Source organism: Pyrgilauda ruficollis, unplaced genomic scaffold (genome assembly GCF_017590135.1).
Source record: "Pyrgilauda ruficollis isolate IOZ18807 unplaced genomic scaffold, ASM1759013v1 scaffold19, whole genome shotgun sequence".
In the NCBI taxonomy this organism is placed as follows: Eukaryota; Metazoa; Chordata; class Aves; order Passeriformes; family Passeridae; genus Pyrgilauda; species Pyrgilauda ruficollis.
Genome location: NW_024518095.1, coordinates 273702 through 299607, shown reverse-complemented (window position 1 = coordinate 299607; position 25906 = coordinate 273702). Strand labels below are relative to the sequence as shown.

Genomic DNA, 25906 nt, shown 5'->3' with positions numbered 1-25906 from the left:
ACATTTGTCAATGGGTTGAATAGCCAGCATTTGACAACTTCAAAATAATGTGATCAACACAGGCCTAAAACAGTTTACATGAAAAAAACATAAGGCAAACACAATCTCCAATAAATGGTGGTGAAAGCTAAAGGTGAGTTACATTTAATTCAACCCCCTCTAAGAAATACCCCACTGTTACTGGATAAATGCATGCATTTCTGGTATTGAATTCTCTAAAAAGTATTTCCCTATGAGCGCTGCATATTAAATAACACTCACTTTTTATCAGCTTTCCAATGAAAAAAGCTGCTGGCAAAAATCTGCAATGTGGTAATATAATTCCTTATTAAACCATACCTTCAGGTGCTGAGCAAAATGAGTTGCACTGCTTTTGCATATGCAGCAGTTTGTAATTACGAACATGGCAGTGCACACCAAATAACCCATTAATGTCCACAGAAAGGGAATAGAACACAGCTGAACAAATGGAAAGTGCAGGATTACAACTTCTAAAGCATGGTGGCCCAAACACAAGAAAAGGAAAGTAGCTAAAGTTTTCATATCCTTTTATTACTGCACGAGCGACCCCCGACGAAGGGGATATCTGACTCCATCATCAGAAGGCTAAATAATTACTTTATGGTTCTATACTATATACATTATCTCTAAAGTGAGTCTGCCTTGCACTCACCCTTGCTCACAACTGCACACAACTGCACCCATCTCATTATGTTTCCGTGACAGTCTCTCACACACACACTTGGCCCTGACAAGCCAAGGGAACAGAACATCCTCACTTTGGGTAAACAATTTCCATATTGCATTGCACTTCAGCACAGCAAGCGAGATAAGAATTATGTTTTCCTTCTTCTCTGCTTGTCTCACAGCTTCTCTCTGTTCAGATGGCATGTGAATACTACATCCTTTTACAAGTATCCTGCTTTAAATAAATGTATTCGTAAGGAGAATAAAAGATACAATGAAGAAACTGTCCAAAACCTTTTATATTATCCTTCTTGTAGTTTCACAAACATGAAAACACAAATTTCTAGCAAATGCATGAAATATAGAGATCAAATAAACATTACAATGTGACTCATTTGATTTTGTAATGGTAAAAAGGAAGTCTAGAATAAATACTAAAAGATAGAAAAATAGCAGGTCAGAATTAATATGAAAGAAATGGTGGCTAAGAATATTTAGAAAGAAATAAATCACTTGACTTTTACACATAAGGAGAGGGATACTGATACAAGGTAACTAATAAACCACATAGGCAGATGATAAAATTAAGTAAAAGAGTTATCATCAATTTTTCTGAGAAGCTTAAGGCAAAATAACAAAACCTGACACACATGTTTTCCTAATTAGGAAAAAATAAATTAACACACTTAATTACAACTTACATTTAAGTAAAATAAACATAAGCTCAGAGGAGGCATGCTATGTAGTACTGTGCTACCAACCAAATTAGACTGACGATGATGAGCCCATCGTTAAGGCCTTGTCACTGTGTATTAAGTACAGAAGGTCTGAAGGACAACAGCAAAGCCAGGAAGGAGTGATAATCTACAGCTTCCCCATCTTCACTCTCATCTGGCCTCTTACTCTTGTCTGGTCTACTCCTGTCAGAAACAAAGCATGTCTGACCTCATCCACAACCAGAAATAATCCTTTAATGTGTTTTTAGCTACTGTTCCAGCTCCTTCAGCTTCACTTAACTCACCCACTTCTTAACTTATATTTTAATTAGGGGATTTTTTTCTAAGCTAGATAATTTTGCCTGAAATGAGCAACAGCACAAGCAGATCAACAGGCTAATCAAAGGAACCAGTAACCAGTTTCCCTTGCTCAGCTGAAGGAGGCTTTTCAAAAGAAAAGATACCTCCAAGGCCAGCTCTGACATCCTCCTTCACCCCTTCCTGGATTCCCATTACTCCAATTTATTAATTTACTTATTTTACTAAAACTATTAGAACTTAAGACACTTAAGTTCACAGCCAAGCCTTACAAAACTTTTGCAATGCATTTACCATGAGCTTATCCCTAGCCAAGGTGCAGAAGCTACTTTATGTTTTCATGCTCTTTCATCTTTATCCTGTTAAAGAACTGTAAAATAGTTTTGCCTGAAGGAAAACAAAACTAGCAAAGGACACAGGAGGGGTTGGGGGTAGTCAGGAAGGCATACAGTAAACTCCCATACACTACACAAACTGTAGCTATTTTATTATGACAGAAACGTCTTTATAATTTTAGTCATGTTTTGTTGATATTAAAACCAAAAATTTTAAAAAGTCCTTTCACTGTAAAATACCACTTTGTGAGAGGTCAGTCTTCTCTCAGAGCAGCATCTCCAGAGAACAGAGTCCCATTAACAAGTGTTAAGTACACAAAAACAATTCGGCTATTGCTATATAGATCTTACCAGAACAAGAGCCATGACAAAGAAGGGAAACAAGAAACAGCTCTTCTCCAACTACACACACACTGTAACTGCTAAAATCTGTTTCTCTTACTTAATTGTAACTTCTAGGTCAGAGATGTCAGTAATTTACCTAAAACAGAAAAGGAGTTAGACAGCAGATCTGGAAACAGAATTTGGACAGCTTGGACCTCATTTTTCCTTCTTTCTATGCACCACAGCTATGAAGTTTCAAACACAAGCTTTAGAAAGATCTCTGATTTTCAGCACTTTCCAGCAACAAGGCAGTTGCCATTAGGACAACAACTCATTAATACTACTGAGGACTCTTAACAAGCAATATTAATTTAGAATGTCAACTAAAGAAGCAATTAAACTAAATGTTTAAACATTAAAAAAATATTGTTCTGCTGAACATTTAAAAACATTGGTGAACTGAAAGCATACAGTGAGCCAGTGATTCCATTAAGAATAAAAAGCATTCATGAATGTATTCATTCCTGTACTTAATTAATTCCTTAGATGCCAGAAATCTGTGGTACTATCCAAATTGAGACAGAAACTCAGAGGTTTGATTTTTTTGACAGATTCAAGGAGGGTACGTGGTAAAATTGGCATTTGGTGAAATTTGTCTTCAGAAAAGAATAGATTTTCAGAGGTAATACATGTCACCCCAGCTTGAATATGCAACATGTAAGAAAAGTGGACACATAATAATGGACTAATTAACACAGTGTTACAGACTTGATGTCTAGACAAGATAAGACATTTCAAGAATCCCTGCTACCCGTGCTCATGAAGGAAGAACAAAGAGATAGCCTTTTGTGCAACACTGATGCTGAATAGCTCCAATTATGAATTTAACACCAGGGACACATTTGTCATCACTTCCGAAGAAAACCACCACACTTCAGCACATTACATGCTAAAAGCATATGCTGATCCTTAACTATATAAAACCAGAAACTAAACAACTCCAAAATATTACCTTAATGCATAATGCATGCCATTAAATGCAAAGATATTTAAAAAGTGAATGAAATGGTTACATTAGCAAACTATACACATTCACTGATCCTGACATGCAGATGCAAAATTCACTACAATGCTGTTTACAAGTAACCAGACCAATCGTTTAAGCATCTGTTTAATGGGGCTCTACCTCACCCTGCTCAGGCAAATGCTCAGACAACATTTAACACCTTATTTCAAAATTGTAAAAGTAAAGAAAAGAGGGAAATGCATGTTTAAAGATCTAAGGAAACACCTAACTTCAAAAAAAACCCCAACCAAACAATCAAAAAACATCCCAACCCAGAAAGCTAATTATCTCAGGGTCCTATTAAAAAAAAATACAAAAAAAACTCTCCAAAGCTTTTTATTAAGGAGAGAACATTAAAAAACATATAATGGGATATATTAAAATATGAGACACACACATTAATGCTGCACAATTTCCACTCCATGCAGAAGAAAAATGATTGAAAAGATTCTGCACGTGGATTGAAGGGAACCATTTCCACAGTACCTGCCACACAGAAATACCAGGAAAAAAACCCCTATTCTTCCAATCATGAAGTGTCAGAGCCAGGGGGTTCTAGGAAATCAACCCTTCCCTGAGAGCAGCAGAGCCCACTCCCAGTGGGGCAGGTCCCAAAAGCAGGGGACCTCAACAAGGAGCTGGGATTCTGCACTTCAAGAATGCAGACAGAAAGCTGTCAAGAGAAGAAGTGAGCAGAAATCCTGTCTTTGGTGGAAAGAAACCATGTGATGGCAGCTGAGCTCAAGACAAAGAGCTCAAGACACTGGAAGAGGCTGCCCAGGGAAACAGTGGAGCCTCCCTCACTGCAAATAGGCAGGGCTCAATTTGACAGAGCCCTGAATGCCCTGATCTAAGGCCCTGTTTTGAGGAGATGGGCTGGGGTAAGTCCTATGCAACCTAGGTGTTTCCACAAGAATGTCACTATGCCTGTTGTTTCAAAGATGAGACAAAAATGCCCAGGATGTGCAGTCCCAGTTCAGATATGTTTTCAAGCATCTGTGCATCTGCAACCATGCCCCTCCTTTCCAAGTAATATTGGCACACTTCAAATGAAATATATACTTCAAAGTTTTTCTAGTTTGGGAGCGACACAGATAATTCTTGGCTCTGTTTAAACAGTGTCTGGATTTTTCCAAGCCTTTATCCGTGAGCAGAATTTCTAGTTTCCTCTCTTTGTGTCAGCTTCAGTTAATATTTGCAAAGCAACTGCAGACTCCTAAAAGACAGACACTATATAGCAAACAGCAACTAGCCCTTGGTTTGACACATTTTGCCCTGTCATCATCAGCACACAAAGAACTTTATTTTTCTTCAAATGATATGATTTTGCATGAATGTTTGCAGTGAGTCCCACACCAAATAAATAACATACAACCTTTTTCTTGAGGAGCAGGGTGATCACTTACAATCACGCTTCATTTAAAATTCTGAAACTGGCAATTGTGTTATTGTAGCTTAGAGAAAAGGCAGTGGCAGCTTTACAAAAGAGTGATGTGAGCGATACGCAAGATACTGCGATGGACTCATTTAAAACAGAACACCTGTATGAATATTTCATTCAATTGCTCAAGGGATATTTTTGATTGTTTTTCTTAAGTGAAAAAACAGACTATCTCACAAGCTGCCACCTCCCTCCTGCCCAGGGCATCAGGCTGCCTGTTTCTCTGCTGCACAGCAATGGATTTGCTCATTGCGACACTGTGCATGTTCTGTCAGCACAGTTTTTTGCCTCTGGGTTTTCCCAGAGGAAATAGTACCATCCTATGAAGTACATATTTGGAAAATTTTGCTCCTTTTCCAGGTTAGAGTTTTGGAGACAAATGGATATGGAGAAGGCAAAGAAGGCTTTATCAGGAGTCTGGAACAGCCAAGAAATATCTGGCAATCAGGCTGAGAATAAATACAAACCAAAAAGCAAACATCATTAGATCTGGTGCTCTGAGAGAAAGAAAAATTAAGAAGACAGAAGTAGAAGTAGTTCAGTGGGTCAAACCTCACTTTTTCAAACGTTAGCTGGGCCCTCACCAATTCTTTAACACACACCCAGTGGCACATGCCCTGTGTGACTTCATTTCTTACTTATTTTAAATACCTTAATAGCTGTCCAGTGCATACTGAAAAACAACCTCTTGAAAATCTTGCTTTGCAGAAGGATTACAGCTTCACCATTCTTGCAGCATAAGTCTTTGCAATAAGCATTTTATTTTAGTAATCCTCCCACAAAACCACATTCCAGAAATACTACATTAAACACTTGAATGAAATTTAACTGCAAAGAAGTCCATCGAACCAAATAATTTTTCTGGTATTACTTGAGTCTTCAAGACAAACAATCAGAAACAAATTATGAAAAAGCTTTTTTATAAATGTACAAGCTTACAGTTCACTTTATAGATTTAATGTTAAATTTACTTTTAGATGCTGAGAACTCAAAGTAAACAGGTTAGTATACAAATTTTTACAGACTGATTCCATACATAGTAGGAATATTCACAGTATTTTATTATGATGACTCATTATGATACTCATGATCATTATGAAAATCATCAGGTCTATCCCAACAATTTTTTTAAAATTCAGAAAATTTAATTGCAGACCCAGAAGTTAATGTTAAGTATTTATGTGAAAAATATGTAGATAATTTTCCAGTCTTAATTTTTAATGATTAAGTAAATATCTTGTATAATTCTTTAAAAATTCACAGTTCCTGGTTTATAAGAAAATAAGCATCTTGTTGAATTCAGTAAAATACTTCTAGCATCATTCTAGAATCTTATTTAAATTCTGCAGAAGCTGACAGCTTCAATATTCAAATCAACAACAGAAGAAACTGGTTATGCAAAATCCAAATCTAAGTTACTCCTCTGGCTTTTCTGAACTAAGTTCCTAATAAGTTCATTTCATAGAACATAATATAGATTTCCCTAGAATTAAGTGCAAACTCTACCACAGTAGGATTAGATCATATGGAAAACAATATTTGGGTTTTATGACCAAATTTTCATCCATTTTCACTATAACTCTGTCCTTGAGCCTAGAGAAATTTAACCATACATTCACTAGCATGAGGTTAATTAATCACAATAGCTATTTTTTAAAAAATCTTTTCAAAGCCTGTGTATTTTTTTTTTCAGTTTGTCATTTTTAAAAAGTTCTAAGCTTATGCATCTGGTCCTAGCTCTTTTAGGCATCTGTGATCCCGTGATCAGACACACAGGGATAAACCAACTGCATCATGGCTCTCACAGCTACAGCACTCTCCGGTAAAACTCCATCCCTGCCAGACCCTGCACACATGCAAAGCTGTGCCCACCATGAACGTGATTAGGCAAAGTCAGTATTAAAAGAAGAAAAAAAAAACAAACCCCCAAAACCAATAGAGTAGATATCTGGTTTTCAAGTGTCAGTGAAAAGGAACAGTGTTGCAGCCCAGGAAATGGCCCTCACAGGCAACTGAACAAAGGCCACTAGAATTAAGAGGCTGTCATTGTATTAGCTGAGCTTGCAAAACAGCAGTTGTTGTATCTAAGTTGCAGAAAACTACCATTAATTTCCATGTGCAGATAAATGGCATGGTTCTTCGGAATTAAACTGTTGGAGATGATACCACATCATCTTGAAAAATCAAATTACATTCATATTACACTCCAAGGAGGAGGAAAAAATAAATCAAGGTAATTTTAGCAGAGCAAACCATTACTGCATTAGTGACAAAACGCCAAGAAGACTCACCTGTTCAATCTCCTTTGTCTTAGTTGCAATTGCTTTTGAACGACCTAGAAGCTGGCTGTCCTCGTATAATTCCGTATTATCCGTCAGATTTGCCTCTGTTTCCTCTGTTTGCTCAATGTATAATGGAGCTGAAGACCCAGCCTTAAAAAAAAGAAAAAAACAAAAAAAGAAAAAACCAGTAAATTCCGTTTTCAGAGCAAAATAACAATAACAGGATGAGGAAAAAACCCCAAAAGCCCAAACACAGCCATCAGAGATACGAGTTTGCTCATCAAGACTATTAGTCAAGTGTTATTGCTACAATTTTCACAGATACAGAAATACAGATTTTAAACATGTAGAAAACATGATAAAACCACCTGTGACACAGCCTTAACTGTGTAAAGGCAATGATGTAGATAACCTCCACCTGCCCATCCAATGAGAAGAAATTTGTGTATGTGATATTTATAACACCAGAAAGCAAGAAAAATCCACAATCAAAACGTGACTAGTCTTCTTGGAAAGGACAAAAGTAACAAAAGCAAAGGTACATAGGCATCAACAAAATAAAAATGCTATCAGGGAGAACTCTTGAAGCATTCAGGGCCACAGGTCTATTATTATTATTGCAACAACTCATACAGCAAAAGCAAACGTGATTTGAAGATTTCTCCCTCTAGAACAGAAATTAAGACAGTATTCCTACTCCAAAGAAAACACACGCTACCCCCAAGGAGTTTATACAGAAAATATAACAATTCTGTTTTACAGCATTATTTAAATTCAATATTATGGAACAAATTTATATTTTTTTTTAAATAGGATTTGAAAATTGAAGAAGATGAAAACTAGTTTCTGTTATTCAAAAATAAAGGTAAAGAAGACTTAATTAACAAGAAAGAAAAGCATTAGACAGAAGAAGGAAGTAAAAAGGTTAAGTGGTCCTGTGAACATATGCTCAAACCTTAGCAGCAACACAAACCGTTGAGATTGAATCCCAAATCCCAGTGAAGAGCAAAATGCCTGAGAGTGAGTGAAGGCTACTAAAAGCTCAGTGCAACACAAAGTTCAAGTATTAAGCACTATGTGAGATAAACAGGAAAAAGTTAAGAATTCTTGCAATTCATATGTGACAGCCTACTAATCAAGGTAAGAAGTCCTTTCTTCTAAGACTCAGAATGAGATGCCTCACCTCCTTCATTAGCATTTCTACAGCCCACTTTCTTAGTCAATAAATCATCTCAGACTGTACCAGAAACAACTACAATTGCTTCACTTTGATTCCTTATGCTTAATCTTTTTGCCACTGCAATTTTCTCTGAGGAACGGAGGATGCTTTAAACAACTCTTCTCCACGTGGCCCACTCTGTTCTTTCCTTCCTTGCATTACCTTTCCCTCATCAAGAACCACAGTGATATTTCTCTGCTGAACCTCTCAGAAACATCCATGCATCTGTTCTCCTTCATATGGTATTCATCCTTGGATCAGCTGCTGCTTTTTCTTCACTCTAACACTTCCTCCCCTTTTTTCTTTTTTTAATTGCTTTTTCCAGTTTATGTATCTAACTAGATCTTCCTGACCACTATTGAGTAGCTGCCCATGCATTCACCCATTACATCAATGGATGGGACTTGAAAGTTCAGATAAATATGGATTCAGTGAGTTTATTTCTCTAACCTAGCCCTTATATTCTACAAGTGGAAATGTGACACTTCCCAAGACACATCCATTTTCCCTAAAATTATTTTAAAACAAATTTAAAAACAAAATCCATTAATTGGAAAGGTTAAGACGTGACTTTGTGAAGTAGATACTATTTTTCTTTTTTTAAGAATGCCCCTAAAGTTGAAACAAAATGAAAGTTAAAGAAAAAATTATCGCAGAATTGAAACAGGTTATTTTAGATAACATAATATTTGGGCTGTTTTAAATGACAAATACATTCTCCACTAACATAACAGAACCCAAAAAAGACATCCTATCTATGAGCAGTATAACAAATGACTGAGAAGGGCTATAATAATCTCACTTCAATATAGCCAGGAGTGGAATACAACAAGGGGTGAAAACAAAATGAAATAAACTGGCAAATAATTAACTTTGATTAATAATGAAATAAGGATTCTGGGGAAAATAAAAAATACACCCACTGCAGTAACAAGGTAAGGTTTATTTTTAATATAATGGAGGACTGCTTTCTGGAAAAGAATACATGACATGGTAGGCTGGCACAGCTTGAAATGGAACTCAAAAAACCAGAGCTTCTCTCCTTAAGTCTTATGTTTTACACGTACACTTGTGTTTTGACTCGGAAGTCCTTTCCTAATTTTAAGGAGTTCAGCGGGCATACAGACCTACACTACTACAAGAGCTACACTACTACAAGAGCTCCTTGGAGAGCATTTGGGAAAACTGAAACTTTATTGTCAGTCGTACCTCAACATCAGTGCAAATTATACTAACAAAATGTACTGTGCCTTTGTGCATTTTTTCAAAATAAATAAATTGCAAGGTTTTAATCTCCCTCTCACTCCCTTTCAACAAATATTTAACAGCATAGGCAGAAAAATTCAGGATTAAAAATTATTACAAAATGTGCCTTTATGAAGAGTACAGAAAAACAAGAGCCTGTTGTTGCAACACTTGGAAATAAGTGGATTAATAATTCTGTCTTACATCATACTCTGTTATTTCAGGTAAATTGCTTTCCTCGGCCTTCTCTGACTTTTCAGCTGCCCACTTGCTTGAGGCTTCTGCAAGTTCTTTCTCTGATAGTCTGTTGCTCTTCTCCAGGGCCTGTACAAAAACATCAGAGTCAAGGTTTAACATGAAATGCACTTACACATGGCAAAAATCTTCAAAATGAAAATAAATAGTTATTCCGATCCGTAAAATATTTTAAAATAGGAAATAAGAAAGTTGAAATTATTTCATTTGCTGTCAAATTCTGTGTCATAAAGATACCACCTTTATCTGAATCCAGAAGAGAAGTGCAACCCAATGTTGCAATAGGAATCCCTGTTTTCTATAACTGCAAATTAAAGAATTACAACCAGTGAAGTCAGGGTGACAAAGATTAATATGCAGGGATATGAAGAGGGCATTTAGAAGAAAGCAGTAACATAATTTATAGAAAATCTCACACAACCTGCTGTATTTCCACAAGCCATAAAAGAAATTAACTAATATCTATTGGAATCCAGAAAAAAAATCTGTTTCATTTAGTCTCACTATATTTAATTCTACAGGTTGAATGTTATAAATATGTATTCAATCCTGAGTGAACTTTATGGGATAAAGTAATGATATTTGCACAGGTACATTTCTGAAGAGACAGAACAGGAACATATTTTACAGTTGAAAATAGCAGCAGCTATTCAGGCTGCAAACTTGCAATAAACAACCAACCTAATAGATCTCACTAAAAAAATTTAAACTGCTGCCCCCTCACCCCCAAAAAAACCAGAAGTGTCTCTTTCTTTGTGTTTTTTTATCTCATCAATAACATAGAAAAGCAAAAGGCTGTCACTTTGCTCAGCAGCTGTCCCTGTCTCACACATGCGCCTTCTGCTCTATGTTGCATACAGCCTCCAAGGCTTACAGCCCTACAGCTAATAAAGAAAAACAGAAAAGATTTCATGCCATAGTCAAACAGGTGGCTAATATCAGGTAACATCAACAGGTATTGATTCACATGCAAGAATATGCAAAATATAATTATAGATAAAAATACCTTTTGAGATCTGCAAATAGATACTACAGTGAAAAGAGATATTGCCATGGAAACATATACCTTTGTAAAAATTTCAAAGCTAAATTATAACTTAGAGCATTGAAAATTATCTCCTGTAATCACTATATATAGCATATAACTAATTTCTCAAGCCTTGATAAATTGCAAGACTCTGGCTCTGGAGATGTTCATGTTTCGCCAAGACTACTTCTGAGTCAGTGAAGCACTTAGGTAACCTCACTGCTCAGAGCAATTCCATCCAAGAGGCTGATTCCAAAAAGCTCCACTGACCCAGGGCAGTTACACTATAAGCAGATTTGGGGACTGAAGTGGAAAGTCAATAAACAGTCATAGAAGTATTTCCATTTCTGCAACTGATGCATACCCAATAAATATTTATGCTGTCTGGGGAAATGACTTCCATCAAACAAAGTTTCATTTTGCATAGCCTATATTAAGTGGATATCCACTGCAGCACATACTTGCAAACTGATGGCAAAAAACCAATACAGCATAGATCAGACCTGACTGAAGAAGAAAGCAGAACATTTAGAGCTCAAGCTCACATTACATATTAACACAAGAGCAAAAGATTTTGCAATGCCTCCTTGTTCTCAAAGGTGTGTATTAAGTAAGGATTTGATACTAAGCTGCAGTATGCTGAGTCTAAAAACAAAGTAAGTAAACTAATTATAAAGTATATTTTATGATCCAAATCAGTGTAACTTGTGCAGAATAGCTTTTATCTTATTTTCCCTATTTGCATCACTGAAAATACATCACTTGCCTTCCCCCTTAAGGACAATGGCAATCAGCTGGCACAGCAGTTCTAAAAGCAATGTGTAAGAGATAAGCACTTAAAATGACATAGCACAACCAAAGCCTGGGTTTTTCCCCCATTGAATACATGGCAGGTGTGTCTGTGTCAAAATGAGAGGTAATACTAACGTACTCACAATGACACAGAATTCTAAGAACAAGTCCTATTCCTAATGTAAGGAAAAGAAAGTAATATCGTAAGGAATATGCACTTTAACAAGCATGTGCAGTATCTCCTTCCAACTGAGAAAAAAATCCAACAATGAACAATCTAAACCAGTGTGAAGTACTCAAAAAGAAAATTCACCTTTGATGAAGGTACTGCTGTGGACCCTGAAGGTGATGCATCTCTTGATGTTTTCAGTGACTGAACTGTCCTCTCTTTACCTACAATTAAGAAAAAAATTAATGACTGAGAAATTAAAGATATATATTGCAAATATGTTTACTGACTTAGAAAAATTGCATTGAAATTTTCTCACGTCAGACACGAACCTTATCATCCTCAACAACTACCTGAGACGGGGTTGTAGCAAGAGGGGAATTGAACTCTTCTCCCAGGCAACTACTGACAAGAGGAAATAGCCTCAAGCTGTTCCAGGGAAGGCTGAGGCTGGACACCAGGAAGAATCTTTGCAATGAAAGAGTGGCTAAGCTTGGAACAGCTGTTCAGGGAGGTGGTGGAGCCACTATCACTGGAGGTGCTCAAGAATCGACAGGACATGGCATTTAGTGCCATGTTGCTTTAGTGTCTAGTTGATAGGGTGGGGTTAGGTCAAAGGTAGGACTCCATCTTGGAGGTCTTTCCCAACCTTAATGATTCTATAAAATCTACATACTCCATCATCTGACAAATACTGGTAACACTACCTCCTCTTCCCAAGGAGAGAAAAGATACAGCTGTGTCATTTCACACATTAAAGAAAACCCACTGTCCTTTTTTCCATCATTAACTGAAAGGGTGTATCTGTATGATTCCACTAGATGATGTGATTTCACTTTTTAATATTCCTGCAATAATAGAAACAGTTGAAATATTACACACTAGTCAATCACTCAAGGTAACTGGTAGTGCATGAACTAGTTTAGCAGGCCACAGTATGTTGAAAAGACCTGCCATGGAAATCAGTCCTGTATTGCATCAACCACGGAGTAGATGCTTCTTGTAAGATTGCTTTCTTTCTTACAGAAGTTAAAATTGGCAAAATGTCAAATCAAATTCACAGTGCTAATAACAATCTGTGCATAGCTTTGCCACAGACCAGTTACAGGCAACCCACAGCAACAGAACTGGTTGCAGGGTAAACTACTAGTTTCCAAGTTGTGGTCCACAGATTACATCTAAGAGATCGGCAAAAGGTAAGTACAAAAAGCAAACATGTTGTCAGTAGGTCTAAATTAACCAGATTATTCACACTGACTTGGAAACAGCTGACTGATCACGAATAAGCCACGGTAATGTAAGCTTACTTTGGCTTCCATTAAATTTTTATATATACAATTAATAAAGGGATTAATTAAAAAAGCTATTGAAGAGTTATGAAAATTGGGATAGAAATAATTTTTGTAGAACTATAAATGTGATTGTTCATTATGGCTTTAAATATGGTTTTAATTTAATGAGTCAAAGCAACAAAGCATAGAACATCTCCTTTGTTACCACTAAGTAACACAAGTTTTGCTCCTGTGATACCTGCTTCTCAGCCCCACAGGCAAGCTTCCTCCTTCTAAATTCATGGACTACTCTAACTCTGCCTCCCACATGGCTCCTCTGTCAGACTTGATTCTTTAAAGATTATTATCAGTTGAACGGATTATATGTTTGCACTTGAACAGATTAAATTAATTGATACAAATGGCAGAAAATTATTCAAAGTTAAGCAAAGTGAAAAAAACACCATTTAATTAGAAGACATTATTAGGCCATTTTTTTTCAGAATGTGTGTGGCTATTTTGAGCCCCAAAACCCTACCTGTAAAATTAAACATCCTGCTCCTCTCCATGCTCTCCCATCACAGATGAATGCCCTTTCCATTAACCCTTCCCCTCCCTGTACCAAGCTTCTTCACATCCCCATAGTTTTCTCTGTTTAAATTCTGTATTTATCCTAATGTATGAAGGGCTGTAGAGCATGGGATATTTCTTCTTTAGTGGAAGTCATGTGGCCAAACCTATTCAGATAGCATGATTTTAAACAGCATTATAATATTTTAGAAAGATGCCATATTGGAAATACCACATGAAATAGTATATACTCTGCATGTTGTAAATCCATTTAAATGTACTGCTGACATATATGAGTATGAGATGTCCCACTTAATATTCCTTTTAAATATGGAATACGTGAGCTTACCCAAGGCAAATCATCTTCAAAAATTATTCTAAAAAGTATTAAACAATTTATACCTTGCAAATAGGCGTTTTAATTCAGTCATCTAGAGAGACATTTTAGTAGTTCTCCTTTCCAGGGAAAGGAATAAAGAAATAGTCCAGTGTACAACTCAGCTGGTCTCTTAAAACTTATCTAAAGGCAACTGGGAAAGGTATTATACCATGCAAACAGGAGAAAATATCAAAAACCATAGACCTAGATGTAAGCTCCTCTCTTGATCAGAGAGCATCTTGATCAGAGAGCATCAGCATCTTTTCTGGTTTGTGAATGTATCTGCTTCTACATCACTACCTCCACTATTGTCTGAGTAATTCTAACCATACACTATATACATATATGATCAAAATCAGCTCAAAATTGAAAAAAAAAGCATTAAACATTCAAAAATTTTGTATGATTTCTCACAACATTGTTTTCCTGTCCCTAATAATTACAAGCTGCACACCTATAAGACTTCAAGAAAATTAATTATCTTATTTTTTTTCTTCCTCCCCTACACTTAGAGGAATTTATGTTCACTAAGTATTGCTACAAAATGTTGAAAGCACTGTAATGCCCAAATAGAAAGACCATGTCTAGTCTGTAAGAAGTGAAATTATTCCTCAATATTTAAACAATGTTAACAAAACTACAAAGATCTTTTTTGACAAGAAGTGCAACATAATGGTTCAGTGTCACTCTGGAAATACAATGTGCCTTCTCAGTGAGTGAAAAAAAATCTAATTATTTTTTAAAAAGCTGCCAAAATGAACAGTAGGTTTGCATAGTTCACTAGAAAGCCTTTTCAGAATGGGAAATCAAATTGGATTAATTTACATAAACTGTACAAACAGAGTGGCTAAGATTGTAGTATACTAAAAAACACAATTTTTTCCCCCACAAAATAATTTAAATATGAAACCTCAAATATTTTCAAAACAGATGATTCATCAGACTTCTGGGAAACATTAAGGGCCAAGTTTTTAAAAGTCAGAATAGACTCAACTGAAATATGCTTCACATTTCTTTGAGGAGAGCAAGAGCTGAGAGGTTTTGACATGGAAATGTAATTGCTAAAAAACAATCAGTTTCAAAAGCCTAGCAAAATTTGGAGAAAATGAAACAAGTAGAAGTATGTACTTTGATTTTTCCATTTTTTTAATCCCTGTTTTATTCCACTTGCAGGAAGAAATGTCTTCACCTCCTGCAGATGAAGCGAAGTTTCTTGTCAGGAAAGCCAATGAAGCACATAAAGAAATAACAGGAGCTGATGCTAAAAATGTAAAATACTAGAAAAAGCTGTGCAGCTGAAACTCCTACAGCCAGTCTAGACCTGATACCAAAATAACACAATCTCCCACATGAAATACATAAGGGAACAGAGAGTACAATGAAGCAACCAGAGCAGACACCACACAGTACAAAATGTCAGCTTTTCTCATTTTAAAAAGAGCATGTAAGGAAAAAAGGCTTATCCAGTGAGCTGCAGTTTCACCTCACAAACCGTTTCACCTTCCCATCATTAATCCAGCATTACCTTGCTGAGAAGAAACATTTCTTTTATGTAAAGATGACATATTTCTGCTATGCTGGTGGTAAGGATAGGCTTTGCTTCTTTCAGGAGAGTAGCTCCTGCTGCTGACACTAGAGCCAGATCTGCTGTGCGGAGAATCCCTTCGGCTCCCTGGCGATTCCCTGAAGAAAGGAGAGTCCCTCTTGTGAGGGGATCGATCTCTCCCATAATGAGAAGAATAGAAGCTTTTCCTTCTGAAGCCATCTCTGACGTCCCTTGGAAGACAACAGAAAATTATAACTTGGTTATCCTTCCAATGTTTATGGAACAGCACAATGGCAACAGTTCATGCCTGGTAAACACCAACAGGTTAATGTCAAACACATCCAAAATCTTCAGTGTTTTTAAGAGTACTAGGCAAGGAATGAAAAACAAGTAAAAAAAGAAAAATGCATTTTTTTCAGATTTCATTACTAGAAGCTAATTCCTTTCTATTTCTTGACAATACAAATAAAACGTAAGGAAAAGACATTGACAAAATGAGAACTCCCACAATTTTGTTCGGATTCAGTACACTTACACCCTGGAAATTAAGCCTTAATTTACAATAGCTAAAAAGGAATATGCAAATATTGCTTACATTATTTGGCATTTTTCAGCTATGTTTTTCTCTTATTTTCCAGGGCCTATATTCCTCATTTGATTTCACACACCTTGCTGCATAAAATATCACTGGCAGATTTCAGCTTATAACCATCAAAGACAAAAAGAAATCTGCAGAATATCTATTCTCTCACCTATGAATCCACCCAAGGTCAATTCTTGAATGAAAATATGAAGACTTATATCTCCTAAATATGCTTCTCACAGCACACAATATTAATTTTGAACTTTAATGTAAAAAGTCACAAACCCAACTGATTTAAAACCATATTTTAATAAACACCAAAACTTTCTACTAAATTTAAATATTGTTACTCCAGACCACAGCACAAATGTGTTGGTTTTTTGTAAATCATATTAATGTATATGTATGTATAAAGGTGAAAAAGCCCCCTAGTATCATTTCAAACTTGTCCTAAGGAATCTCGGAGCTAGAAGACATACAAGCCAACTGAATCTAGACTTGTTACTTTTGCCTTGGTCAGAAGATGCATTGGTAAGAGTAGCAAGTACTTCTCAGCTTCTCCATAGAAATCTCCAAGATTTCATAGCATTTCTAGTAAATGAGAATGTATCTTCTCTCCTATTTCACATCAGAGTCCAGTATTTTAAAGAGAGGAATGCCTCTCAAAGATCTGGTGGTCTCACTGAGCACAATGTAGCTATAGCTAATTTTATGTCGGTAGAGAAGAAGAAAAGATGTACAACTGTTACAGCATGGCACTGGCCCCTATCTGTGACAGATGACAAAGGATTTCTGTGTGCCAAAGGCGTCTTGGGCTACGGAAGCTTCACAGGCAGCACCACAAAACAAAACTCCTGTGTCACTGATGTGTTTGCACAGCGCAGGTTTACTTCCTGCATGGAAAGCACATCTTCATTATATGTATGAACATTTTATGTAGCAACAGACAGGAAGTGTAAATTCAGGCTTGAGGAATACTAGATTAACCCTGTACTGAGCTACTTTTTCTAGCAAAGTGGGGGGTTATTTATTTATTAAAGAACACATTGATCAAATATTTATCAGGAATGATTTAGGCACAGCCCATTTTTTCTTGCATTTCCTTCTTAATCGCTCTTTTTAAATAATGTTACTTATTTTTAAAGCACAAGCTTTCTGGCAGACAAATACACCACTTTTATGTGTAAAACACACTTTTACAACCACGTTATTAAACCCTTGTATACAGAACAGTTTATTATGGTAATGTTTACAAAGCCCCAGCTATTGCACATGTTTAATAAATGCTCTAATACCCACGTAAGAATTTTCAAAACTGTAATTGAAACACACTTTTAAACAGGAAAACATTTGAAAGCCGCATTCTGCAATAATATTATGTACCCTAAAATAGAATCTCACTTTCAATTTTCAAATTTTTATTTCATCACTGCATGTCAATTCTTAACTAGACCATATCTCATACAGAACATTCACGCCATTAACTATATAAGTCTGTTTGGGACAGCATAGCAACAGCATAGCATTTCTGATGTTTTCCATTAATGTAACACACCGAACAGAACAAAGTAAGCATTGTTTTACAGTTATTTTTTTCCTTAAATACTTAAGCTAACATACACCTGCAATTTGGTAATGAAGGCCCCGATTCAGGAAAGCAATTAAGCACATGCTTCAGATTCCAACACATACTCAAAAGGTTTATTGAGCAGGGACAATATTTAATAGAGATGCAAAATAGACTTTAAAATAGAGCTACTGCCCTTCACAACAAATACAGAATTAATCCCTTTTATATAGCATCCCTCGAGTCTTTGTATTTTGTGTTCACAATTCACACTTAATCCTAAAAGCACAATTTTGTTCTCTCAGGAGTGTTGCAACAGGAAGCAGTATCCCTGTTAACCTCAATGAAACTTAACCATGAAGTTCTCACTAAAGCTGACAATCTTGGAGGAGCTTCTGAAATGTTAAAAAAACAGCCATTTTGTGATATACCATTCACCAAGGGCAGCTGGGGGAAGACCTCCAGCCTGACAGCTACTTCAGCTCACCATCAGTTCCAGTTTCCTCAAGGATCAAACAGAACTACAGAACAAAGGTATGACTTTCTGCACAGCAGAGAACCAAGGGAATACAACACTGAGGAGATTTCCAGTTGCCCACAGAACAGAAACTGAACAGTGGTATAGCTTAAGCTCTGTGAAACAAAGATTAACACAAACCAGTATGTCAGGTTTATCTCTTAAGAGTACTTAGAGGTAAAATTAAATCACTTCCTGCATGTGAAATGCCCAGGTACAGGGAGGTACTTGGGTACATGAAGCACATCACATGCAATAAAGGAAAAAGCTTTACTGTAAGAGGACTCTTAGATCACTCTCATTGAATTTAGCTACTGGGCAACAGCCTACAATACTTCATGCTCACTATTCTCTGGGACTTTATATCCCGTTACATTCAACTTTTCAACTAGGACATTAATCTACATTGTGGTCCAGCCATAGTGAACATAACTCTCAGTTTTGACACTGAGCTGAACATTGGCAACAAAACAGCATATTGTATGGAATAGAAACAGGAGGGTCTTCCAGTAATTCACAGGTGAGTGCTGCCTATAATCTAGATTAAAAAGTCAGAGATATTTTTGTGATCCCTTCCATCTAAGAAAGATTACTGCTATTGTCAAAGGGATGAAACACTCCATTTACAGGCTTGTGCTTAATTACTAACCTTGCCTAGAAGTAACTCTCACACTTCTATATCTTCAATTTATAAATAAATTGAAAAAGCTATAAATAGCTTCTGCAACACCAGACTTGAGAGCAAAGTGATAAAACAGTCAAGATCTGAACTGAATCCTTAACTGAAAATACTTTTTCTGCCTCATAACACAGATGCAAGGGGGAGGGAGAGGAAAAGTTAAACTAAAATTCCTTTTGCCTGACTTTTCAGGACACTGCAAGAGCTACCAACATGAATCAGATGATGTAGAAAATATTTAATAAAATATACAACTCCCCCAGCCTCTAAAAGAAGATGCAAGAACACCTCCACTTTTAACATCTTCAAAGTAAATGTAGGTGGTGCAAGATTCCAGCCACCCCTCTCCCAGAACTTGTTCCATTTCTTTCTAAAGTACACAGTACATGGTTGTGCAAACCAACGACTTACTCAAGCTCTGCTTTGGAGATTTGCTATAATCTCTTGTTATTGCCCAAAGATCCTTATGCAGATTTATTATAAGCTAAAATAATACAGTGAATTACACCATCATAGATAGAAGGAATTGCACCTGATTTCAATGGCTTTCATTTGAACATTTGAAATGACAATAAGATTTCTTATTGACAATTGGTTTACAACATTTTATGAGTAAGCAAGTAACTAGAGCACTTGTGGTATCTGCATTTTGCTCCAAATGAAATTAACAAAATTAGGACCTGCCAGTGTAATCTTATTAACAGCTTTCTGCATGAAGGCAAAAGGAAACAGGCATTGTGAAACACTGTTTCAAGCAGAAAAGGATACCCAGAAATATCAAATGTACTAAAAAAAGTTGAAAATATATAAATGTTTCATATATTTTATGCTGCATGCAGTACTTCTGAAGTTATCATAAGCAAACAGCAAATCTTTGTCCACCTCAGTCAGTATGAAAGCTACTCAACTCCTCTCTCCCTGCCACCACCTCAGGATGGCATGACAGGTCAGAGAGTAAAAACTAAGACAACATGAATATTATAGCAACATTAGAGAGAAATGGTTCTATGTCCTTTAATTGAATAGTAAAGCTATGCACTGCAATGGCACTGGAGATCCCACCACATTGCTCTTAGTGCCCTCCTCCTTTTTACTGCCATTGATAATGTACCATTAGACTTGCTGCAAGATCAGCCTACATAATGAAAGTACATTTAAACTAAAACCCTCTATTATGTGACAGGGAGAAATTATGTTCAATCACAGATAAGGACAGAGAAACAAAGTAACAAAGAGTCAAGAAAAACACAGATTCAAGTACCAAAGAATTAAGAGCAGCTTTAGGCAACTCTTTGCAGAATAAAGACAAAATGTGCTATTTAGACAAATTAAGATCAAATTATACAAAATTATAACTGCATTCAAATGCAATAGACCTTATTTTTTCTCCTTTTTAAAAACAAGGGCTTAGTAAGACCCCGCAATTCCTCTAAAATAGAAAACAAAACATAGGTCTTACATTCCAGAGGGAGTATTTGCTTAAAGTGATAGACCAAACTACAATTTCTAGAAACAGCTACAACATTTACAATTGCCCTTTGAGCAGCCTATCACCCCAGAAGAGTAAAGTAGTTCAGACAACTAGCTCAGAGACCTAGCTCATAAACCTCTCCCATTTTAAGACTCTATGCAGTAGCAACTAAATCAATTCCTAAACAAACTTAATTCAAAATGGAAATCTATCTCAACATAAGCTTAAAAATTGGAAAAAAGCCAGGAAGCACAATATGGTACTTTACATACTTTCATTTTTCCTAATGCCCTAACAGACAGAGAAACAGGTGAACATTTTATCTTCTAGACAAAGCTCTAATGGACAAAGATTCCTAAGTTGGTACTTGCACTTTTACTGTCGTCCTGCCTCAGGCAGAGACCAGCACACAGTAAAAACATTTAAAACATTTCCCTGAGGTACCAAAGCACATTGATATCCCCCAAAAGTGTCTTTTCTTTGAGGGCTTTGAATTTACTTCACACTTAGTACATGCCAAGCAATTTAATGTAGACAAGCATTTGTCTTATATACACACTAAGCCCCAGAGAAAAATATTTTTGCACGTTATTTTAGGGACATAAGTGAATTTTATGTTCAGCAAGCTATTACTTTTTCCCCAAAAGCTATCTTTAAAATCCTTCCATAGAAGAACCCAGAAACCATGAAATAGGTGCTGGAAGAGCAATTAAGCTTTTCATCAGTGTGCTGCAGAATGCCATGAGTTCAATGGCAAAAGAACACAAGTAGTGCTAGGATATGCTGATGTGATCAACTCTTGGGGATGACTTTCTAACACTATCAATAAAAAGCTGCAAAAGGAAAAAGCTTACAAACCTGTTGTGGAACAGGTTTGTAAGCAGTAATACCTTATGTCAGTAATACTGATGAACAATACCCTTACTATATTTGCTCTTTTTCTACTTCCAAATCCCTTAATGAGATCTATAAATCAGAAAAACATTCAATTTTTCTCTAATGGGAAAATGCTTCACAGATCTCTGTTTTTTTATTCTTAATTAAAAGTGAGATTTGAAGCAATTGGGTCAAATAGGTTTCACTTCCTTATATGCCTCAAAGAGTTTTAATAGTGGCACAGATTTCTGCATGGCAAATTTCAGGAAAGTTAGCACACTAATGCCTCTGCTTCTGGTTTTCTCAATATAAATAACATTATACATATATGAAGAAAAAAATCCATTGCTTATAATGGAATTTTTCTTTATCTGATCTCATTTCTTCCTGTCAGGCATACAGTTTGTTCAAAATCAGAACGTTAAGAGAGACGTTTCCTCTTATAAATTGTTCAGCCATATAGCTTTATCCTTTTTATTTTCCATTTTGCTTTTTCCCTTCACTTTCATTGCAATTTACAGCCTCTCTAATAAACACTAATATCTCTTGCCTCTTTTTGTAGGCCATTTCCATATATATAAATGTTTGAACATATTTAACACATAGGCAAGCTAGGCTGCTTGGGTAAATTCCTTACTAAAAATCCTTTTGCAACTCTTGTATGCCTTCAGTTATTTCAGTGATTTAGTAACAGTTAACTTTGGAGCTCCATGACAGCTCATACTGATTGAAACTGGTGCTGCTGCAATCCCTTGGACCCCTATTTCGATTCTGTGCCTAAGCTGACATTGATGTTTTCTCTCAGACAACAAAACTGGCAGACAAATATTTAATTCATTGTGGTGGGCTAGCACACAGAACCAACTACGTGAAATGTACAAACACCTGAAATAGAACCAGGGAGAGGGGAAGGACCACAATGGCTCCTGCTTAGATAGTTAAAACTGCTGTGGAAACATACATTTACTGTAGGGAAATCAGTCTCTTTACTGCATTTGTGACTTTTAATAATTAGAGTAAATAAAACAGTTTCCTTGACAGAATTCTACAGCAGCTGAAGTTAGCATCAATGAGCCTCAAAGAAGTAATACTCCCTTTTTTCCCCTGAAAATAACAGACGTAGATATCTAGCAACACAGGCTGTGAGTAGGCTGGATGGGGCTCTGAGCAAACCTGATCTAGTAGAAGATGTCCCCTGCTTCCTGCAGGGGTTAGCAAGATGACCTTTGAAGGTACCTTCCAACTCAAACCATTCTATTATTCTGTAAGTCAATACATTGAACATTTTTTCCATTTTACTTCCAAGTTTCATAATCATGCTCTCAAGCATCATTTTCAAAAATAATTAGGCATACTAGGGTAGATAAGTTATGACTTAATTAACACAAGCAACTGTTAAAAGTCAGACCTCAGAAGACAAAGACATTCCCTCAACTGGCTGGCCCAACCCTGCTGCATGTAATGACATCAACATTCAGTTTCACTTAGACAAAGGCATTTATTGTCAGCTCATAAACAAGTTCTACAGAGCTTCATATACAAAGGAAAGAACCTTTAAGGTTATGCAAATATATATCATGAACTAATGTCAAGACTAACACTGAGAATAATTTGTTACCACGCAAAAATAGTATCATCTTTTAAAAATATTACCAACAGCATGAGATCATGGAATTGCTGTATTGATGGACTTTTCCTCAGATGTAGATCATAACACCTTAAACACAAGGAAATGACACATCAAAAATTTTCTCTCTGAAGCAAAATGTTTAACAAAAGGCTGCCTAAATTATCAGGAACATTAAACTTTTTCCTCTCCTCTCCTGTATCCTAATATTCCCACCCCCTCTCAATGGGAATTGAATCTAAAATGTTTAGTATATTCAAAATATAACAAACAAGTCCTTGGAACCTAACAGATGATGACTAAGAATTTACCTTCCTAAGCGAAATTATGTCAAAGCCCTCTGTGACAATACACCTCAACATGAGAAAGCCATGACTACATTCATCAGTCCAAGTCACTGGCTTGGAGATTATTTCGTTTGATGCCATCTTAACAGAAGTTGTCTGCACTCAAAGGGAGACTCCCTTCTCTTTCCCGCCCCCACTGTCTCAGAAGCTAACTGTTTTTCAATGAAGTAGTTAGGAAACTTTTCCAGAATAAGCAAGTGCTACCCATGGGAGTTTGCCTCATTATTTCCCAATCCAGCACTAATCTGCTAGTTTTGCTACCATCCATAGTGCTAGCTATAAGACTGGACCAGGCGAGCTCACTTTTCAAAGACTTCCTTTAAGAAATACATTAATCAAGCCCTTACCGTGTAAAGGTACATAATCTTATCTTTAGCCACATTATCCTATCATACATTGTAAACAGATGAGCCCCTTACAGTTTATTAGCATTATGTAAACAACATTTATTAGAAGGAAATTATAATTTTCCCAAGGTGTGACTAAGTTTTAAACAATGAATCAATGTTAATACAAAACTTAACTGAGTTTGCACAGACTACTGAATTTTTCCTTAGAGGTGTACCATAACATATCAACAGCTGTAGTAAAGAGTTGTCTCGCCTGTTAGCTCCTGTTAAAAAAATATAATGATGACATCAATTTCATATGACAATTTGAAACCTTAAAAAACTACAGTGGGAAATATTTGAACACACAAAAAGCCACAAATCCTTAAAATGTAACACAGCTTTGGATCAAAAGAAAGTCAAATAAACATGATAGCAGCTGAGAATTGACATGATGAGAACTTCTGGGGTATGTTTTTTTACCAAATTTGGTGTGTTTGCAGTAATTTTGTCAAATAAATATTTACAAGCCAATTTACTACCTGGCCATTCCTTATTCAACAATTTTTAAGAATATAAAAATGTACTTTGCAAAGTTTATAAATATCTGTCTTTATCCTTTCTCAATGCCTCAGAATCACAGCAGAGAAGCTGTATTTAAATGTAACTGAAACATTTAAAAGGACCAAAGTATAACAAATACCATACACACAGAATCAGACTGAAAATACCTATTGTAATCATGCTTTTCAAAAACAAGCTCACCCAATTTTCTCTTAGGGCTTTTAGAGAAGTTAAATCCAAGATTTAGTACCATTACACTTTCATATAACAGGCCAGCTCTATTGTATGAAGCTGTTTATTTAGAAGCTCATCAGAAGAAAAAAAAAGTCAGCTAGTGGGAAGTTCTGCTAATTTGATAGTTTAAACTCCTTTCTCTCATCCTGAGATGGAAACTGCATAACCAACTAGAATTCTGCAATATCCTCTAAAGGAACAAAACTATCAGTAAGCAATTTCTGAAAGCAAACTTGTTTTTTAGCATCAGATAGATAAAATTTGCAAAGAAAATAAAACAGCCTTCAATAAACATCATAGTCAATTGTTACACAAAAAATATTTTTAAAATATTAATCTCTAAGCAACTAAAACTAGCTGCCAGAGGAAAGCAACATTCACCTTCCAATTTAGCCACACAATTAGCTAAAACATGTGAAAACATCCCAGTTGAAAATAAGAGCAATTTCTACCTCCTCCCTATATTTTTACATTACAGGATGGCGGTACAAAAATTCTACAGTTGAAACCCTGCTACTAGTCTCTCCTTTTCCCCCCATTCTCAAGTGACAAACATTTCAGAAGTGGAATGACAGCAGTCTTGCTTTGAATGAGGTTTCCAGAATAATTCTAGATAAATGTACACAGGGTCCATATGAGCAGAGCAGAAACTCAGTTTGACATAAAATTCCTAGTAAGAAAACAGGCAGTGTTCACATAGTCTCCGAGTTCCAAGTTAAACAGAAGAAAGATTCATCACAACAATAAAACCAAAGTTGTCCAAATTGAAACTTTTTAACTTTCAGTTGACCTGCATCAGTGGACATTTCTGAATTGCTCTTGATTATACTCAGTCTTCAGTACAGGACATTTTTAAAAATGTACTGAAATGTACTACCTATGTGGTATCTGCATGAGAAGATCTGAGTTCTTAAAATCCACTCAAAATAAAAACTTATAGACCTACAGAACCCAAATTGCTAGCATACAATAAGATATATTTAACTCTGACTGAGTAATAACAGTCAAATTATGGAACATAAATGTCAGTTTGAAAATAAATTGGTTGTCCCAAGCACAAAAGAGCTACAGCCAGCAGAGCAGAAAACAGTTCCTAAAGAAAATGTAGCAACTACTGAATCAGTAAGACTGCTGCATAAAACATGAACTGAAGTCATTAAATATTTAGTGTAAACCAGAATCAACTTTTAAGTTGTATATTACCTATTATCTTGTTCCAAAAGGTTCTCATTTTCCCCCTCCACCCTCCAAAATATCGTAAGCCAAGATAAACTAATTTAGCTAGCAACTTAACACAATGGGTTTTCTGAGCAAAAGATTTCAACAGACAAGTTCTTGCCTGGAGTTGTAGACAGATATAACGAATCTACCACAATGATCTATTATAAGGAAACTGTAATTTTGTATATGAATAAACAAGCTATTCTACCCAGCCATGTGAATACCTGAGAGGTTCAATGTTCTGGCAGA

The 25906-nt window shown here is 36.1% G+C and overlaps 1 protein-coding gene across 1 annotated transcript in view; it reads right to left on the bottom strand.

Moving 5' to 3' along the window:
• The window catches only part of PPHLN1 (periphilin 1), a 63544-nt gene that overhangs the window by 21697 nt on the left and 15941 nt on the right, over positions 1-25906 (bottom strand). The window contains 4 exon segments of the mRNA XM_041465642.1: positions 7179-7319; positions 9838-9957; positions 12021-12100; positions 15622-15872. Coding sequence (XP_041321576.1) covers positions 7179-7319; positions 9838-9957; positions 12021-12100; positions 15622-15872 — 592 coding nt within the window.